Source organism: Gracilinanus agilis, chromosome 2 (assembly GCF_016433145.1).
Source record: "Gracilinanus agilis isolate LMUSP501 chromosome 2, AgileGrace, whole genome shotgun sequence".
Classification (NCBI taxonomy): domain Eukaryota; kingdom Metazoa; phylum Chordata; class Mammalia; order Didelphimorphia; family Didelphidae; genus Gracilinanus; species Gracilinanus agilis.
Genome location: NC_058131.1, coordinates 234,389,230 through 234,405,204, shown reverse-complemented (window position 1 = coordinate 234,405,204; position 15,975 = coordinate 234,389,230). Strand labels below are relative to the sequence as shown.

The window sequence follows — 15,975 nt, the reverse complement described above, 5'->3', positions numbered from 1 at the left end:
AGCTTACCATTGAGGAGAGGGATGGCCTGAGAATCTCTGGCCTGAGAATGACCCTCATTGGGACATTTACAATGAAAAGGACTATGAGAGATTATGTCATGCTAGTGTGTTATTGGAAATTTTGGGGTCTTTGAACTACATTTCCCATGAGCCCACTGGCTTCCTTTCGTTATGCACCGATGTAGACAGGGGGATATATTGTGAGGTCTTGCACGGCTGGGTCCTCTTTCTTTCCTATGGCAGCATGATGGAGCAGGCTGTTTGAACAACCTAAGTTAGCATTGCGTGTGGCTTCATTTTCTAGTGATTACTAATTAATTTTACAAAAATCATAATACTTTTAAAGTTATTATTATATATTCATTTTAATTTTTACAATAATGACAACCACTGAAGTTGGAGAAAGAATTCTCAATTTTTTTTAGATAAATTTTGCAAAGCCACATTTCTCCTGCCATGGCTTTTCACCCTCTCCCCACCTCAAGAACTCTGAGAGAACTCAAAACTTTCTCTGGAGCTGCTGCCCTGCTCCTGCCATATTTTGTTTTTGTTTTTCCTCTTTTTCCCATTTTCCCGGGCCACCCAACTGCTTTCATTTGAGTGGTTTTCCGGTACTCTTGGCCAAAAGGGAAAAGCCACTTCTCTTGCTGATTCAAGCTGCCTGCTTATGCCAATTCTGTTCTTGATCCCCTTGGCTGCCAATCCAACCACCTGCTCTTTTGCCGGCTGCCCCCTCCCACCCCTCCCTGGAAGTGGAGCTCCTGCTGCTGCAGCCGATCCCAGATATGGCCTGGGCATTCCAGAAGGTGCTGCTGCTACTGATTGGAGCTGATCTCCAGAGGCTTGGAAAGTATAAATCCCTCCTTTTCATTGTGAACAGTGGAGTCCTTATTTGCCGCTTGCTACTTGCCTTAGAAGCCCAGGTGCATTTCTTTTAGGCAATAATTAGCCTCCTAAAGAGTTTTTACCTGAGGAGAGCTTCTAACTCTTAACTCCCTGTCCACATGGCAGGGAAAGCACGTGGCTCCTAGCGTTTTACCCCAAAGGGGAAGGGGAAGGAAAGTTACTCTTCAAAACAGGAAATAGAATGGTAAGCATGGCCCACTCTATGAAAGGCATATGAAAATATGCCTATTTCAAACAGATCCAGTTGTGGGACGTTTTTACTTCCTACCATTCCTGGGTGCACTGGTCCTTGCGATTATCTAGCCTGAGATTCAGGGGAGAAATTCATCCCCGTACAAGCCCTTACCATTTGGGCCTGCCCAGACTACAACACATATCCAATTTGGGATTCCTCCACACTATGTTCAACAAGAAATTCTCCCTCACTATGGGAGATCCCAGAGCTCCGATAAAAGAAACCTGAATGGAGAAAGAATTTTAAAAGCCTGGAGGTAAAATTAGTATGCCTTTTAAGACCGCATTGTTTTTTGAAAGTCTATGTATCTTATTGTATTTTGCTGATTGCTTGCTTTACAATTTAATTTTGTTGTTTTAAATTCATATGTTAATCTGATCAATCTTTCTGTTACACTGAATCATTTTAAGCTACTGTGTTTTTGGCTATTGGATAAATTTTGTTACATGATTTTATTTGTATCTCCCCATGACTGTACTAGAGCAAATATCACAGTCAACTTACACAAACCCCTTCATGAGATCACATGCCTTAACAGCATTTTTTTGCCTTTGTTAGTTGTCACATGATGGATGGACTTCATCAAACTAGTTACAACCTGTATTAACAACCTTTAGAGAATTTAATGAGCTAAATATCTCAAATGATTTTGAGGAGTCTTCAGAAGTGATTTTTAGATATCTAGTAGCATCCCTGCCTCTGAGTTGTTTGTAACAAGAGATAAGGGTCCGTTAGTAGTTGAAGAGATATGCAATGGCACTATTTTATTTCCCCACTTTTGCATTTGCTAGCTCTCCCCTCCCACCAGACATACAATGCTGAGACTTCAAGGGGGGTGTCACCCCGAAACTGGGTGACCTGGATGGTCGTGCCACCCCACAGGAGTTGGGGGCAAGGTCTCCCTATAAGATGAGGTATGTGATACCCTAATCCAATTCTGAATGAGGGTGGGGTTCACGCAAGCCTCCCCAGAGGTCAGTCAACTTCACAGCAGGTGGCCTGGCTTCAAGATGGAGGCAGCCAGACCAAGCTGTGGTTCCCTCCTCTCTTGTCTTTCAGGCACTCTGGAATGCTATCTAACTAATGATTGGCTTTTATTAATATCAATATAGGGATTGGGGAAAGGGGTGAAAGGCAGAGGGATTTTGGGGCACTCTCTTCTCTATTTCTATGGGGTCCGTCACTCGGGTGGGAACCTTTGGGGTTCCCACTCCTAAGTGTCTCCCCTCGCCCCTTCTCCTTCAGTTTCTATTTCTATTTCTATTTCTATCCTTTCTATAATTTTAAGTTAGACTAGAAAGGGTCTCAGCAAGGTTGGGTAATGAGAGAAGGAGCCCAAGAGATCACTCCTAAAATGTAGTCCAAACACTTAGCTAACTCGATTATTTAAGTCTTGCAGGGTGAGATGCAATGGAATCTTTTACCAGGGAATCAAGGTTTCAATGTCCAAAGAAAGATCCTCAGGAAGCCCTCAGGACTGGATCTGAGCTGGAATGTCAACCTTCTTCCTCTCCCAGTCCTCAGCCGGAACTCTTCTCCACTCCTTCCTCCTCCAGAGAATCTCCCAGAATCCCTCTTGCCTCAACCGTCACCAACTGTCAGCCACTCCTTCTCTAACTCCTTTTTTCCCATCCCCCTTGCACAAATTCCATTCTTACACCTTATATGTGCAATACAGTATTTTAGTTTCTTTTTTCTCTCATTTTTATACTTGAATACATTATCAATATTAACCTTTTTTGATTTTGCAGTAATATAAAGTTTAATATAAATATATATTTGCTATAATATTAATACATACCCAAAAGCTTTAGACTATGGAAACCTGCCATTTATTGATAAAATTATAGGACTTTGCATAATGATTTTGTCTGATTCCAGGAAAAGGAAATATAAAAAGAGCCACTGCACAGTGCCAAAGAAACACAAATCTACCTGCAGAGTGCCAATTGAGCACAAGGTCAAAGAAACCAAACAATCCTAATGGGATTGATGTAATGTTCAGCCAAGACAAGAGGATCTGAACTTGTTTGGGGTTCGAGGTTGCAGTTGTTTTGGCATATGCCAGAGGCTGGTCTTCCTCTGAGCCCCATCAAGCATCTCACTTTGGCTGCCATTCTGGCTCCTATAATCTAGTCCCTTTTCTGTTTTTTATTGTGTGGCAAATTTTCTGTAGTCCTGGCTACTGATTGGCTAAGTGCATAATTACTTAAATCACCTTATTCAGATTCAAGGACCTGTTATAGGTTTATTTTTCCTTTACTTACATTTTTACACATAAGTCTCTGACATTTTATATATCATCCGCAAGTTATTTTTTCTTTTATTTGGAATTTTTTGATGTTTTTGGATTCCTTTTGCCAATTGATTCATACACCACCATAACTCAACCATGTATCCTTAGCTGATCTGGGTGTTTGTCACTATCCTCCTCAGAAGGGAATGTGTTATTATTCTCCTCAGGGAGGAATGTATTATTATCCTATAATGCAAACTTTAAATTCTTTTGAGAGTAATTTTAGGATAAGAAATCTGCTACCTCTCCGAATCCAGAAAGTGAACTGTTTGGAGAAGGCACCATGAATATGCCTGCAGAGACCCTACACTGCATCAAGAATAACTACAATGTACTTTGGGATGCAGTTGATTGAACTGGGGGGGATTGAATGCATTTGTTTTGAATGTTCACTCTTATGCCAAAGGGGACTATCCCCTAATTGGCTTTTTGTCAATGCACCTAGCAATCATTGGATCATTGGATTTGTCCTCTTCTTTTTATCCCTAAATTACTATAATTTAAAAGTTGGTTATGTTTACAAGAACCATTGGAGAGACCAGTCTTCCTTGGATCTCAGGGGCAAAATGTGCTATTGGAAATTTTGGGGTCTTTGAACTACATACATTTCCCATGAACCCAATGGCTTCCCATCATTATGTGCTGATGTAGACAGGGGGATATATTGTGAGGTCTGGCATGGATGGGTCCTCTTTCCTTCCTATGGTGGCATGATGGAGCAGCCTGTTTGAACATGGATTATGGCTTTATTTTCTAGTAATTAATAATAAATCTTACAAAAATCATAATACTTTTAAAGTTATTATATATTAATTTTATTTTTTACACAAGGGAGGCAATTCTGAATGTGATGAGAGCATGTTCAGATAGACCTGTACTAGAACAAAATTTGAAAATCTAAAGCAAGAGATAGGAAAAAATCCTTCTCAGTTCACAGACAAACTTATAGAGCTGGGAGGAAGATACATAGACATTGACTTAACAAAAGAAAGAGACATTAGACAATTGAGAAGGCAGTTTGTAAATAACTATTGCAAAGTAGTCAAGGAATATTTCAAAACCAGTTGCCCTAATTGGATGTATATGGATCTTGATGAGTTAAGGAGAGTGGCAGTTAATGTTTATAATGGGCATGAAATGAAAGATGCTGATGATAGTGATTTGGTGGATGCATTAAGAAAGGAGATAAAAAGCATTAAAGGAAAAATTGATAAACTTGAAAAAGGTGATACAAGTTTTGGGTTAACTATGGCTCCAGTGTGAGAATATACAACCCAAAGAGAACATACAAACTGGAGACCAATGTGTTACTTCTGCAGAAAAAGGGGCACCTGATGATAAATTGCAGATGCTGGAATCAAATATTCAGCAATTTTAGAAATTATGGTGGAAACTCTAGGAATAACTATTCTAGGAACAACAACTATCCTAGAAATAATAATAACAGAAACAATTTCTGAAATAACAATGTTGGAAATTATGGGAATGATAGAAACAGTAACCAAACTGAGGCAAATGACTAGTTACAATATATCTGTAATGGAACATGTCCATGTACTAGCCAAGATGTAAATCCTCCTCAACAAGAGGAATCTCAGAGGGTTATACATGGTCCTTTAGGAAGGTGTGCCAGGGAGAAAGGGCTCTGGAATCAAACAGTGAAATATTTGATTTTCCAGATAATGATATAATTTCACCAGTCATCCCAGTTCATTCTCCCCTAGATAGCACTGAACCACATGTGACAGTGAAAGTAGGGAACACATTATATGTTTTATTAATTAAGAGCCATGATAATATGTACTCAGGATGGCGATATTCCTTTAGAACTACATGAATCAGGAGCTGTAGTGCAAGCTGGATCTATAGACTTTTCATTACATGCTTTGCATCCTGGAGATACAATTTATATAAAGAACTTACAGCGAACAGGAGCAAAGCAGCCAGCCTGGGAAGGTTCATTTCAAGTACTTTTGACCATCCCTATAGCTATCAAGATAGGAGAGAGGACATTATGGATCCATTATTCACATGTGAAAAGAGTACCTGCCATCAAAAATGAGCAACTGCAATGAAGGATAAGACTACAAAGACAATGGCAAATTTACTTGAAGTGACCTAAGATCGAAGGATAAAAGAAATACAATGTGTTGGCTTAAACATTTAAAGTTATCTGTGAACTTTATTAAGGTCTAATCTGATAAAAGAATCTTTGAAATAAGAAGAAAATACTTACATCTTAATTTGTCCAGCATTTTTCCACCACACATGGTTGCTAACATAGCTTTAACTGAAAATACCGTCAACTTTCCTCGGCCCTCACTGCAAAATAAATTATATTAGAAATAATTGCTACCTAGAACCATTAAGTAAAATAAACAAACTAAATTACCAATGACAAAAAAAATCAATCTGTGTTGGGCTGACAATTCCTATGTGATAGAAGTTTCTCAAAGTAATAGGACTTTATTAAAATTCAAGTATTACTTAAATATTTTCTGGAATTCTTAGAAACAATGGGTTATTTTCATGCTGAGCAAAAGCTTCTTCTAAGCTAACACAATAATATTGGGGCTAATAAGAGTAATTTGATAGTGACTATTTTAAAAAGCCACAGCAGCTAATGAAGTGTAAGCACCTGGTCTGCAACTTACTATGTTAGAGGGTTTTTTTTTTTGCTTAGAGGCCTGAAAGAGTAAATAACTTGCCCAGGATCACACAATCCATATTTACCAGAGATGAGACTTGAACCCAGGTCTTCCTGGCTTAAAGATCAACGAGAAATCTACTATACAATGATACCTCAGTATTGTTTTAAAAGTACCATTTGGAGGTTAGGTAGCACAGTGAAAAGATCACCTGGTCTGGGGTCAGGTGGACTTGAGTTCAAACCTGATCCCAGGCCCTTCCTAGCTGTATGACCCTAAACAATTCATTTAACCCCAACTGCTTAGCCCTTAGCACTCTTCTGCCTTAGAATAGATGTTTAGTGTCAATTCTAAGACAGAAGGTAAGGTTTTGTTTTTTTAAAGTAACACTTGGACTTTATTCACAATTGTAAATATACAGATAGACAGATGGACAGGCACTAATGAAATAATTTATTAGATATGAAAAGTAGTTGAACCAGAAAGGCAAAAAAGATATTAATTGCAACTGATATAACTAATGTTCTACTAAATTCTTTGCTATTTTGATATTGCCAATATTTCATACCATTCTAAGGTGGGCAATAAAATATAATAAAAGCACTAAAGTAAATGTAGAAAGTGAGAATAGCCAAGGCACATGCTTAGCTGCAGTAGTTTCATATACAGTAATTTGTTACCAACCTAGCTTCTGAATGAACCAATTAACTGAAACTGCTCTATCCAAAGTTACCAAAGGATATCATTACCACCAAACTCAGTCTTCATTATTCTTAATATCTGCAGCATTAGACATTTTGATCACTATCATCTCCTAGACAATCTCCCCTTTGGGGATATTGTGTTGTTTCTTTCCCACAGTACCTCTAAATGATGAAATACTCATGATCAGTGCCCTTTACTAGTTCATCTACAACATCCTGACCTCTCTGCCACCATACGTTAAAGTACCATTCTCTCTCTCTCTCTCTCAACACACACTCTCAGACCCTTTCCTTCTCCTTCATCAATTCCCTTAGGTTAAATTATCAGCTCTATATTGATAACTTTCAAATCTAAATATCCTGCCTTAACTTCTTCTGAGAGTCAGTCCAAAATCTCTTTCTGCCTGTTACCCATGAGCATCTTGAACTGAACATGTCCAAAATAGAACTTATTTCCACACCCACTCAAACTTAACCCTTTTTCTCATGCCCATATTTCTATTAAGGGTATGAATATTAATTATAATTGTGATATAACTAATGTTCTATTAAATTCTTCATATCAAACCAGTTGCTGAGTCTTGTCAATCCCTTTCTCACCATTAAAACAGTCACTATCTCTATTTCAAGCTTCCTCATTTTCCCCCTAAAACTGCTGTATTAACCTTATAATTAGACTCTGCTTGCAATTCCATTTTCCCCTTCCCAAAACTGATACACTTAAATCTCAACTCACCTACTCAGGAAAATTCAATGCCTCTAGGATTAAAAACAACCCTCTCCCATTGACAAAGGACTATACGACCTCATTCCAGCTTTACTCTTAAATATCTTCCCTTCACACACTCTACATTCCAGCTAAATGAGTTTCATTTTTTGGGCCTATATATTTCATTCTATCTACCAAGTTTGAACCTCCATTCTTATTTCTGTCCCTTTAAAAATTAGGTTTCATCAAGAATCAATTCAAGGACCAAATGCCATAAGAAGCCTTTCCTGATTCTCTGATTTAGTATCCTTTTCATTCAAATTATTTTGTATTTATCTTTATATTTTATCTTTATATCTTTATGTTATATGTATCTATGTATATGTTATTTCCCAGCAATAGAATTTAAATTCCTTGATAATAAATCAACCAATCAACCAATTTATCAAGTACCTAAAATGTGCTAAACACTATTTTTAGCACTGGGAACACTTAAAAAATAGGTAAAATAAAGTCCTTGCCCTCAAGGAGTTTACAATCTAATTGGGGGAGATAACAAACAAATATAAACCATAAACAAATAAATAGGAAATAATTAGGATAAACAGGAGATAATTAACAGAGGGAAGGCACTGGAATTAAGAAGGGTTAAGGAAAAACTTCTGGTAGAAGGTGGAATTTTAGTTGGGGCTTAAAGGAAGTCAATGAGCTTAGTAGATGGAGCAGAAAAAGAGAAAACATTCCAGGCATGGCCAGAGAAAATGCCCAGGGCTGAAAAATGAAGAGTCTTGTTTGTGGGATAGCTGGGAGGCCAGTATCTCTAGATCAAAGAGTATCTGTTAGGGAGTAAGGTGTTAGAATATGAGGAGGGGGGTAGGGAGCTAGGTTATGAAGGGCTTTGAATCCTAACCATAGCATTTTGTATTTGCTCTTGGAGGTAACAGGAAGCCACCAGAATTTACTGAGTAGGAAGATGACCTGATTAGAACTTCACTTTAAGAAAATTAATTTACTGGGTAAATGAAGAATGGATTGGAATAAGGTGAGATTTAAGGCAGACAGATCCACCAGTAGGCTATTGCAGTAATCCAAATATGAGATGATGAGGTCTGCATTAGAGTGATGCCAGTGTCAGAGGAGAGAATGGGCATAGACAACAGATGCTGTAAAGGTGAAATCAAAGGTCTTGGCAAAAGACTGGATATGAGTGATGAATCTAGAATCAACCTAGGCTGTAAGCCTGAGAGCCTAAGAGGATAGTGTTATCTTCTACAGTAACAGGAAATACAGGAGCAGGGACAGGTGGGGCTTATATGGGAAAAAATCATGAGTCTGGGGCATATTAAGTTTAAGATGTCTACTCGACATCCAGTTCATGTTGTATGAAAGGCGTCTGGAGATGAGAGACTAGAGGTAAGCAGAGAGGCTTGGGTAAGATATATACATATGAGAACCATTAGCAGAGAAGCAGTAATTAAATATATGGGAACTGATGAGCTAAACATGAAGTAATATAAAGGGAGAAGAGCAAAGGACTCAAGTCAGAAGTCTGAGGAACACCTACAGTTACATTTGGAAGGGGATTAAGCAAAAGATACAAGAAAAGTAGCAGATCAGTAATAGGAGCAAAAGGTGAGAGTGGTATTCCAAAAACCTATAGAGAAGAGAGTATCAAGAAGTGAATTATCAAAAGTATCAAAGACTATAGAGGGGTCAAAGAAAATAAGTGAGAAAAGACCACTGAATATGGCAACTAAAAGACCATTAATAACTTTGGAGAGAGCATTTTCAGTAGAATGATAAGATCAGAAACTGATTATACGGAGTCAAGAAGAGAGAAAATGGAGGCATTATTGTGGATGGCCTTTTTGAGGAATTTAGTTACAAAGGGCAGAAAAGACAGGACAATAGTTAATGGGAATGGAAGGATCAAATGAAGGGGTATATTTGGAAGTACTAGAAAATGAACAGGTAGAGACTGAGACTGAAAACAAGTGAAAGAGTAAGGATTGCAAAGAAGGCAATCTGTTGGAAGGAAATAGGTTAGAATATAAAAATTATTTCATTTTTATCTTTTCTGTCTATTCCCTAGAACATTGTCTCTTAAATTAAATCTCACTCAACCAGGTATCATTCAGGATTAGGTGACAATTCACAATAACACTTTAAAGCTTGCAAAGCATTTAACAAGTATTGCCTCATTTGGTCTTCACAAAAACTATGTGAAGTGAGTGTTAATATTATCTGGATTTTACAGATGAGGAAATTGAGACAAGAGAAAGGTTAAGTGACTTGCCCAGGGTCACACAGATAATCAATGTCTAAGACATGATTTGAATTCAGTTGTTCCTGACTTCAAGTCTAGTGCTCTATTTCTAGCATCAATAGGTTTTGTTTCATATTGACTCTTGCTATATAGGAGACTGCTGTCTTAAAAGATTACTATTGTAATATATTTGGCCAAAGGAGCCCATACTCTTACAGTTTATAACAGGTTTACCTGAATTATAAAAGTTAAAACACCTCTGAGTCTTTCTCTTCTGGAGATATCAAAATGCTTCTAGCATGCTACCATTTTGGGGCTATGGAGGCTGTGTGTGAGGAAGATGGGATAGTGACGAAGTTAATTTATTTTTAGCAATTAAGGCTAAAAAAATTAAATGAGCCTATTATCTCAGGTTTCCTTTGGGACTTTATTCTATTATTATATCGCTCATTTTCTGGCAACTTCAATTTCTCCCTATGTTAGATCAATTCCTTTTGCCTAAAAACATACTTAGATTTCGCCTTTCTTTAAAAGTTAAAACGACCATTTCCTTACCTTTACTCTGCCTTCAGGGCAGCTAGGTAGAGAGAAGACTGAGCCTGCTGTCAGGAAAAACTAAGTTCAAATCCCACTTCAGACACTTACTACTTGGTGTGACCCAGGGCAAGTCATTTAATCTCTGTTTGCCTTAGTTTCCTCAATTGTAAAATGAGAATAATAAAAGGACCCAGCTGCCAAGATTGTTGTGAGAATCAAAGGGGATGTTTGTAAAGTGCTTAGCACAGTGCCTAACACATAGTAGGGACTATGTAAATGCTTACTACTATTAAGTTACCATTCACTGTTTCCCCTTCCACCTCAAATACAAATTTCTATTAATCAGATAGCATTTAATAAAATCCTTAGAAAGAAATCTACCTTTCCATTTCCTCACATGCTCAGCTTCCTGCAGCCTTATTTACATATCCAGCATTCTTACTGAAACTCCAAGATGGTCTTTTCTCAAATGTCATCATCCTTGACTTTTCTAAAACAAAATCCCTACTTTAAAATAATCTCTTCTCCCTCAGCTTCCATTCCAATGCTTTCTGTTCATTTGTTTTCCTAATAATTTTGCCATTTACTCAGTCTTCCTTTAATAGCTCATCTTCTATCACCAATGAATGGGTATCATCTGCCACCTTCCCTCTTCATTAGTCTGTTACTTGGCAAAGAGCATCAGCTGCCATTGCTTAAATTATCCCCTCTACATTTTAAACTAAAATATTTTCCCATAATGACAATTCCACATTACAAACTTTCTTATGTTCATCTCCAATACATGTGCTACAAATATTTCCAACTCAATACAATGAGAACCAAACTTGACATACTGCAATGGTTTGCCATTTCTTTCTCCAGTGGATTAAACAGGTTAAGTGACTTTACCAGGTTTACACAACCAGTAAGTGTCTGTGGCCACATTTGAATTCAAGTCTTCCTAACTCCAGGGTCAGTGCTCTATCCACTGAGCCAATTTCCCAATATATCAGTCTATTAAGTTAAAGAGAGGTGGAAGGGAAAAGGAGGGAGGTTAGCTAGGCATAAATCTATTTTGGATAAAGCCATTACTTGATCCTCTTTCACTTTTTTAATGGCATAGTTAGGCATTAGTTATCCTAAAAAAACACTATTGGTTTTAATGAGATGAAGTTCAATATGAATTAGCAATGTAACAAAGCAGCCTAAAACTAATCCTGTCTTGGGCTGTATTAAGAGGAGCATAACTTTAAGAAACAGAAGTGACAGTCTCACTATAATTCTGCCCTTGTCACACTTCATATGGAATATTCTGTTCAATTCTGGGTACCATAGTTTTAAAAAGCCATTGATAATAAGCCAGAGACTGTCCCAAGGAGGGCAACAAGGATGGCAAAAAGCCTGTGAGTGCATGTTATATAAGGACTGATTAAAGGAAATGGGAATGTTTAGCCTGTAGAAGAGAAAATTCAAGGAAGACATGGTAGTTGTTTTCATGGACTTTAAAGGGCAAAAGAAAGAAAATGGACTAGATTTATTCTGTGTGGTCCTAATAGATAAAATCAAGAAATGGGTGGAAATTGCAAAGAAGGAAAGTTAGATTTGATAGAAAGAAAAACTTCATTAGAATTAGATAAGTAGAAGAAATTGACTCAAGAAGCAATGAGTCCTCCAACCTTAGAGTTCTTCAAGGAGAGGATGGATGATGCCTTGTTGTGTTATGTTATAGTATGTATTTCTTTTGTATAAGGGTTGACTTAGATGGCATAATATTAATGAGTATTAGGGTATGAAACAAGATGCCAAAAGAGCAAAGGACACATTTTTTCATTATTGAAATCATTATTGCTGTTTACATAAGGCAAAATATTCAGAAGAGAGAAGCAGACTTGAAAAATAAACAGTTGATTGAGAAGATGTGGTCAGAAAATAAGATTCAGACTTGAAAGATGGCTTAAAATACAAGAAAGACTGATTTCTAGTTAAGAATGGGGCATACTTATTAACAAGACCTAGTGTGTTCATTTTCCTGAAACCCCTCTAATAACTGCAATTTTCATATGTTATCTTTGCTAATCCCATGAGTATGAAACCTTAGATATGCTTTAATTTGCATCTCTCTAATTATTAGTGGCTTGAAGCATTTTTAATGTTTGTTGATAGTTTCGATTTCTTCTTTTATAAACTACCTGTTCATATCCTTTCACTATTTATTCTTAAAGCTTTAAATCAATTTCTTATATAGCTTGTAAATGAGATCTTTATTAGATGAACTGTTGAAAAAGGTATTAACCCTTTTAGTTATTGGTATATTGATGATACCAATATTTGTATCAGGTGTGGATAGGTTCTCAATTTGTCTGTTGAAAATATGGCTGCCTGGCAGCTATGGAAAAATCTTTTCAGGCCTATTATATAAATATATATTGTAACTATTAAGTAATTATATAAAGAGAAAGTAAAAAGAAGTAAAGTCAAGTATTTATAAGGGGTTCCCTATTATTATAAGAGAGGGTTATAGCATGTGAGGATGGTCTGCAAGGAACAGATACAGAGGCATGAGATCAACAGGGAGAGAATTCTAAAATGTTGGTAAAGGGAGTTTGAGGGGAAAAGCTCAAAAACAGTTAGTCTCTCTAGGCTTGTGGATTACAAGCATCTAGGAGGCTTTTTGCTGTTATCTACCTTGTGGATTACCTTTACCCCATCCTTTCTATTGATTCCTGTGTTTCCTGTGAAGAAGATACTTGAACTGAAGCTAGCCTGACTCAACATTTAGTCAATAGCTATTTAGACAATAGCAGCTGTCAGTGAGTAGGAGATCTGAGTCTGTTTGAACTTGGGATCTCGTCACTGGGCCCTGCCAAGTTTGCCACAGAACAGTACCTTAATACCAACTAAGGGGGGTTTAGTGCAGCTTAGCAAGACAGGGATTGGAGATTTCCTAGAAAGTTAGGAGAGGAGTAATGTAGGACAAAACTCTCAGAAGACTCTCCTTGAGGAGACATTTAGATCATTGGGACTCTTAGTTAGATAAAATTAGTTTAGGGTTATCCAAATCCCTTCTAACCTTCGCCTTTTTATTAAATTATTTTTTTATTTATTGATTGAGTAGTTTGTGTGTGTAATCTCAGACCAGACTCTGCCTGGACTGGATTCTGTTGGTCTTCCCAACCCACAGTTAACATTCTGATACTGGCCCTTATGAACCCATCTTATCCCAACCTCAAAACCCACCTCCCTTTGACACTGTTAACTAATAAATCTATATAAGTTTCCCACAACCTCTTTCTCTCATGGGAAGTCTTCAATGATTACCAAATGGCAATTCTCCTTATATCTATACTGACTAACTAAATTATAATACTATCTTACTAACATAATTCCAAAACAAAATATTACTTAACGTGGTAGAGATATTTTTTTCCTGTGGCCAAAGATCTTAGATGTTAGTCTGAGTCAGTGGTTGTGTCTTCCAGCAGCTGCTCTCTGACAACCCCCAGAGGGTTCCGAGTAATTGCACTGTCCTCTTCTTCTGATCCAAACAGGGTTTTCAAATTAGATCAGATTTAGATGTTATAAATCTCTCACAAATTCTCCAAGGCTGATTCAAAGGGAAAGTCAAAAAAACCACCTTCTCCATCTCTCTCCCAGAAGAAGAAGCAATTGTAACTCAACTCCAGGCACTCCCCAAAATTCCCTATCTCTGACCTCATCAGAGTTCTACATTTTTGGCAGACCACTTAGGTTGTGCCATTACTCTCAATCTTCTGATATTTTCTTGCCTCTTCTTTTACTCTGTAAACCTCAACACAGCTGAAAGAGGTAAGTTCAAAATTTTTGGAGGTTTTCAAGCAAAAGATGGATGACTCTCTTTGGGTTATGCTATGGCTTTGAATGAATGGGTTGAACTAATGACTACTTTAGTCCTTCCCAAATCTGAAATTACATGATTCTGTGAATACTGGATATAGTCAATCAATTAATAAACAAGTATTAAGCATCTACTATGTGTCAGACACATTACCAGGTGCTGTCATATATGTACCCTACATTTTGGGAAAGCAAATATCAAAGGAAATAAAGGATAGATAAGAGTCCATGGACAAATTCTCTAGGGAAAGTCAGTCCCTAAACATGAGAAACTAAAAAATAAAAATTTTGAAAACATAAAAAGAAACCATTATGAGGAACAAAAGAAGCTTACTAATGCATTACTAATGATGTAAAATGCTTTGCCCATACCAAGCAGTTAAGAATAGGTGAGTGAAGGAAAATACAAGAAAGTCATCTAGAATATTAAATTTCTGAAGGTATGAGAACTTGAAAACAGGGGCATGTAACAAAGGATGAACACAAAAGTTTGGCAATGCTTCTACAAGAAAAATGTCAGAAGTGCTAATGCTCCAAATGAGTGCAGACAATCAGAAAGTAAAGATCCAGAAAAAAAATAGAATACTTTTTAAAAGCTAAGTTGGAGAAAGAAGATGCTCTTAGAATGGACATAGATCCTCAATGGGGTAGAACAATAACCACTGAATTACAGGTAAAAGGCAGTTTTCCTTTCTTATTTGCCTAGGAAACTGATAATTGAAGTGCAGACAGAAGAAATGTGGATGAAAGTCAAAGGAAAACCAAAACAAGTAAAGAAATAGCAAGGTACTAGGACTGATAGTACTTCGTGTGATAACTGGATAGGGATAATGAAATGGCGTCTAGGGTTTGAGTCCTGTACCTTTGATGTACTCAAGACCTGTGGCCCAGGGAAACAACATCCCTTGGTTACAGAAAGAAAAGTAGCTATTTTAACTACTGAGCTACTACCAGTAATTCTTGACAGTCTGGTTTGATTAGAGGAGAATAAATATCCTGATTTTCAAAAAAAGGGAGAGGAATAGAATCTGAAAACTATATTCCAATAAGCTTGCCTGGGGTAATGTTGGACTCTATTATTGAAGGCATGGTTAGTGAACATAAAAAAGGCAGAAATAATCACAGAGTCATCATAGCTTCATAACAAAAAGTTCATGCCAGGATAATCTATCTATCTATCTATCTATCTATCTATCTATCTATCTATCTATCTATCTATCTATCTATCTATCTATCATCTATCTATGTTTCTTCCCTTTTTTTGGTAGGGTTACTAAGAATGGTAACTGAGGTCAAAGTTATAGATACAGCTAACCTAAATTTTAAAAATTTTAATTTTAAAAGTTACTCCTATTTTCTTGTGAACAACATGGAAATATAAGGAATAGATGATTCCCAGTTAGATGGACTATGTGACCTGTCAAAATTAGATCAGAATTTACAAAAAATAAGGCACAGACAATAAGATATTTGCAGCAAATTTCAATTATAACGGTCTCATATCCAAGGCATACAACTAGGCAATGATTAATGCAAGTTAAAATAAAGAAAATTTCAACTAAGTGTACATTATAAAATATCAGTTTTCATTTCATGTGAGCCCAAATTCAATTAATGCAACAAGTGTGAGCTAATTGAAGGTTTTAACATGCTACTATATCATCAGTCTACATTTGTCTACCTTAGCACGCAGATCTGATATGCTGATATATATGCACCATATGCCAACATCTGGGTTAAATTTTTTTTAAAGGAGCTCTTATCAAAATGGGCAAAAAGAAGAATGCTTCAGATGGAGATATTACCAGAACAAAAAAAA

At 36.9% G+C, this 15,975-nt stretch overlaps 1 protein-coding gene across 1 annotated transcript in view; it reads right to left on the bottom strand.

Moving 5' to 3' along the window:
- The window catches only part of DTNB (dystrobrevin beta), a 332,957-nt gene that overhangs the window by 229,962 nt on the left and 87,020 nt on the right, over positions 1-15,975 (bottom strand). The window contains exon 5 of the mRNA XM_044663758.1: positions 5,674-5,759. Within this exon, the coding sequence (XP_044519693.1) occupies positions 5,674-5,759 (86 nt within the window). The remainder of the gene's footprint in view (positions 1-5,673; positions 5,760-15,975) is intronic.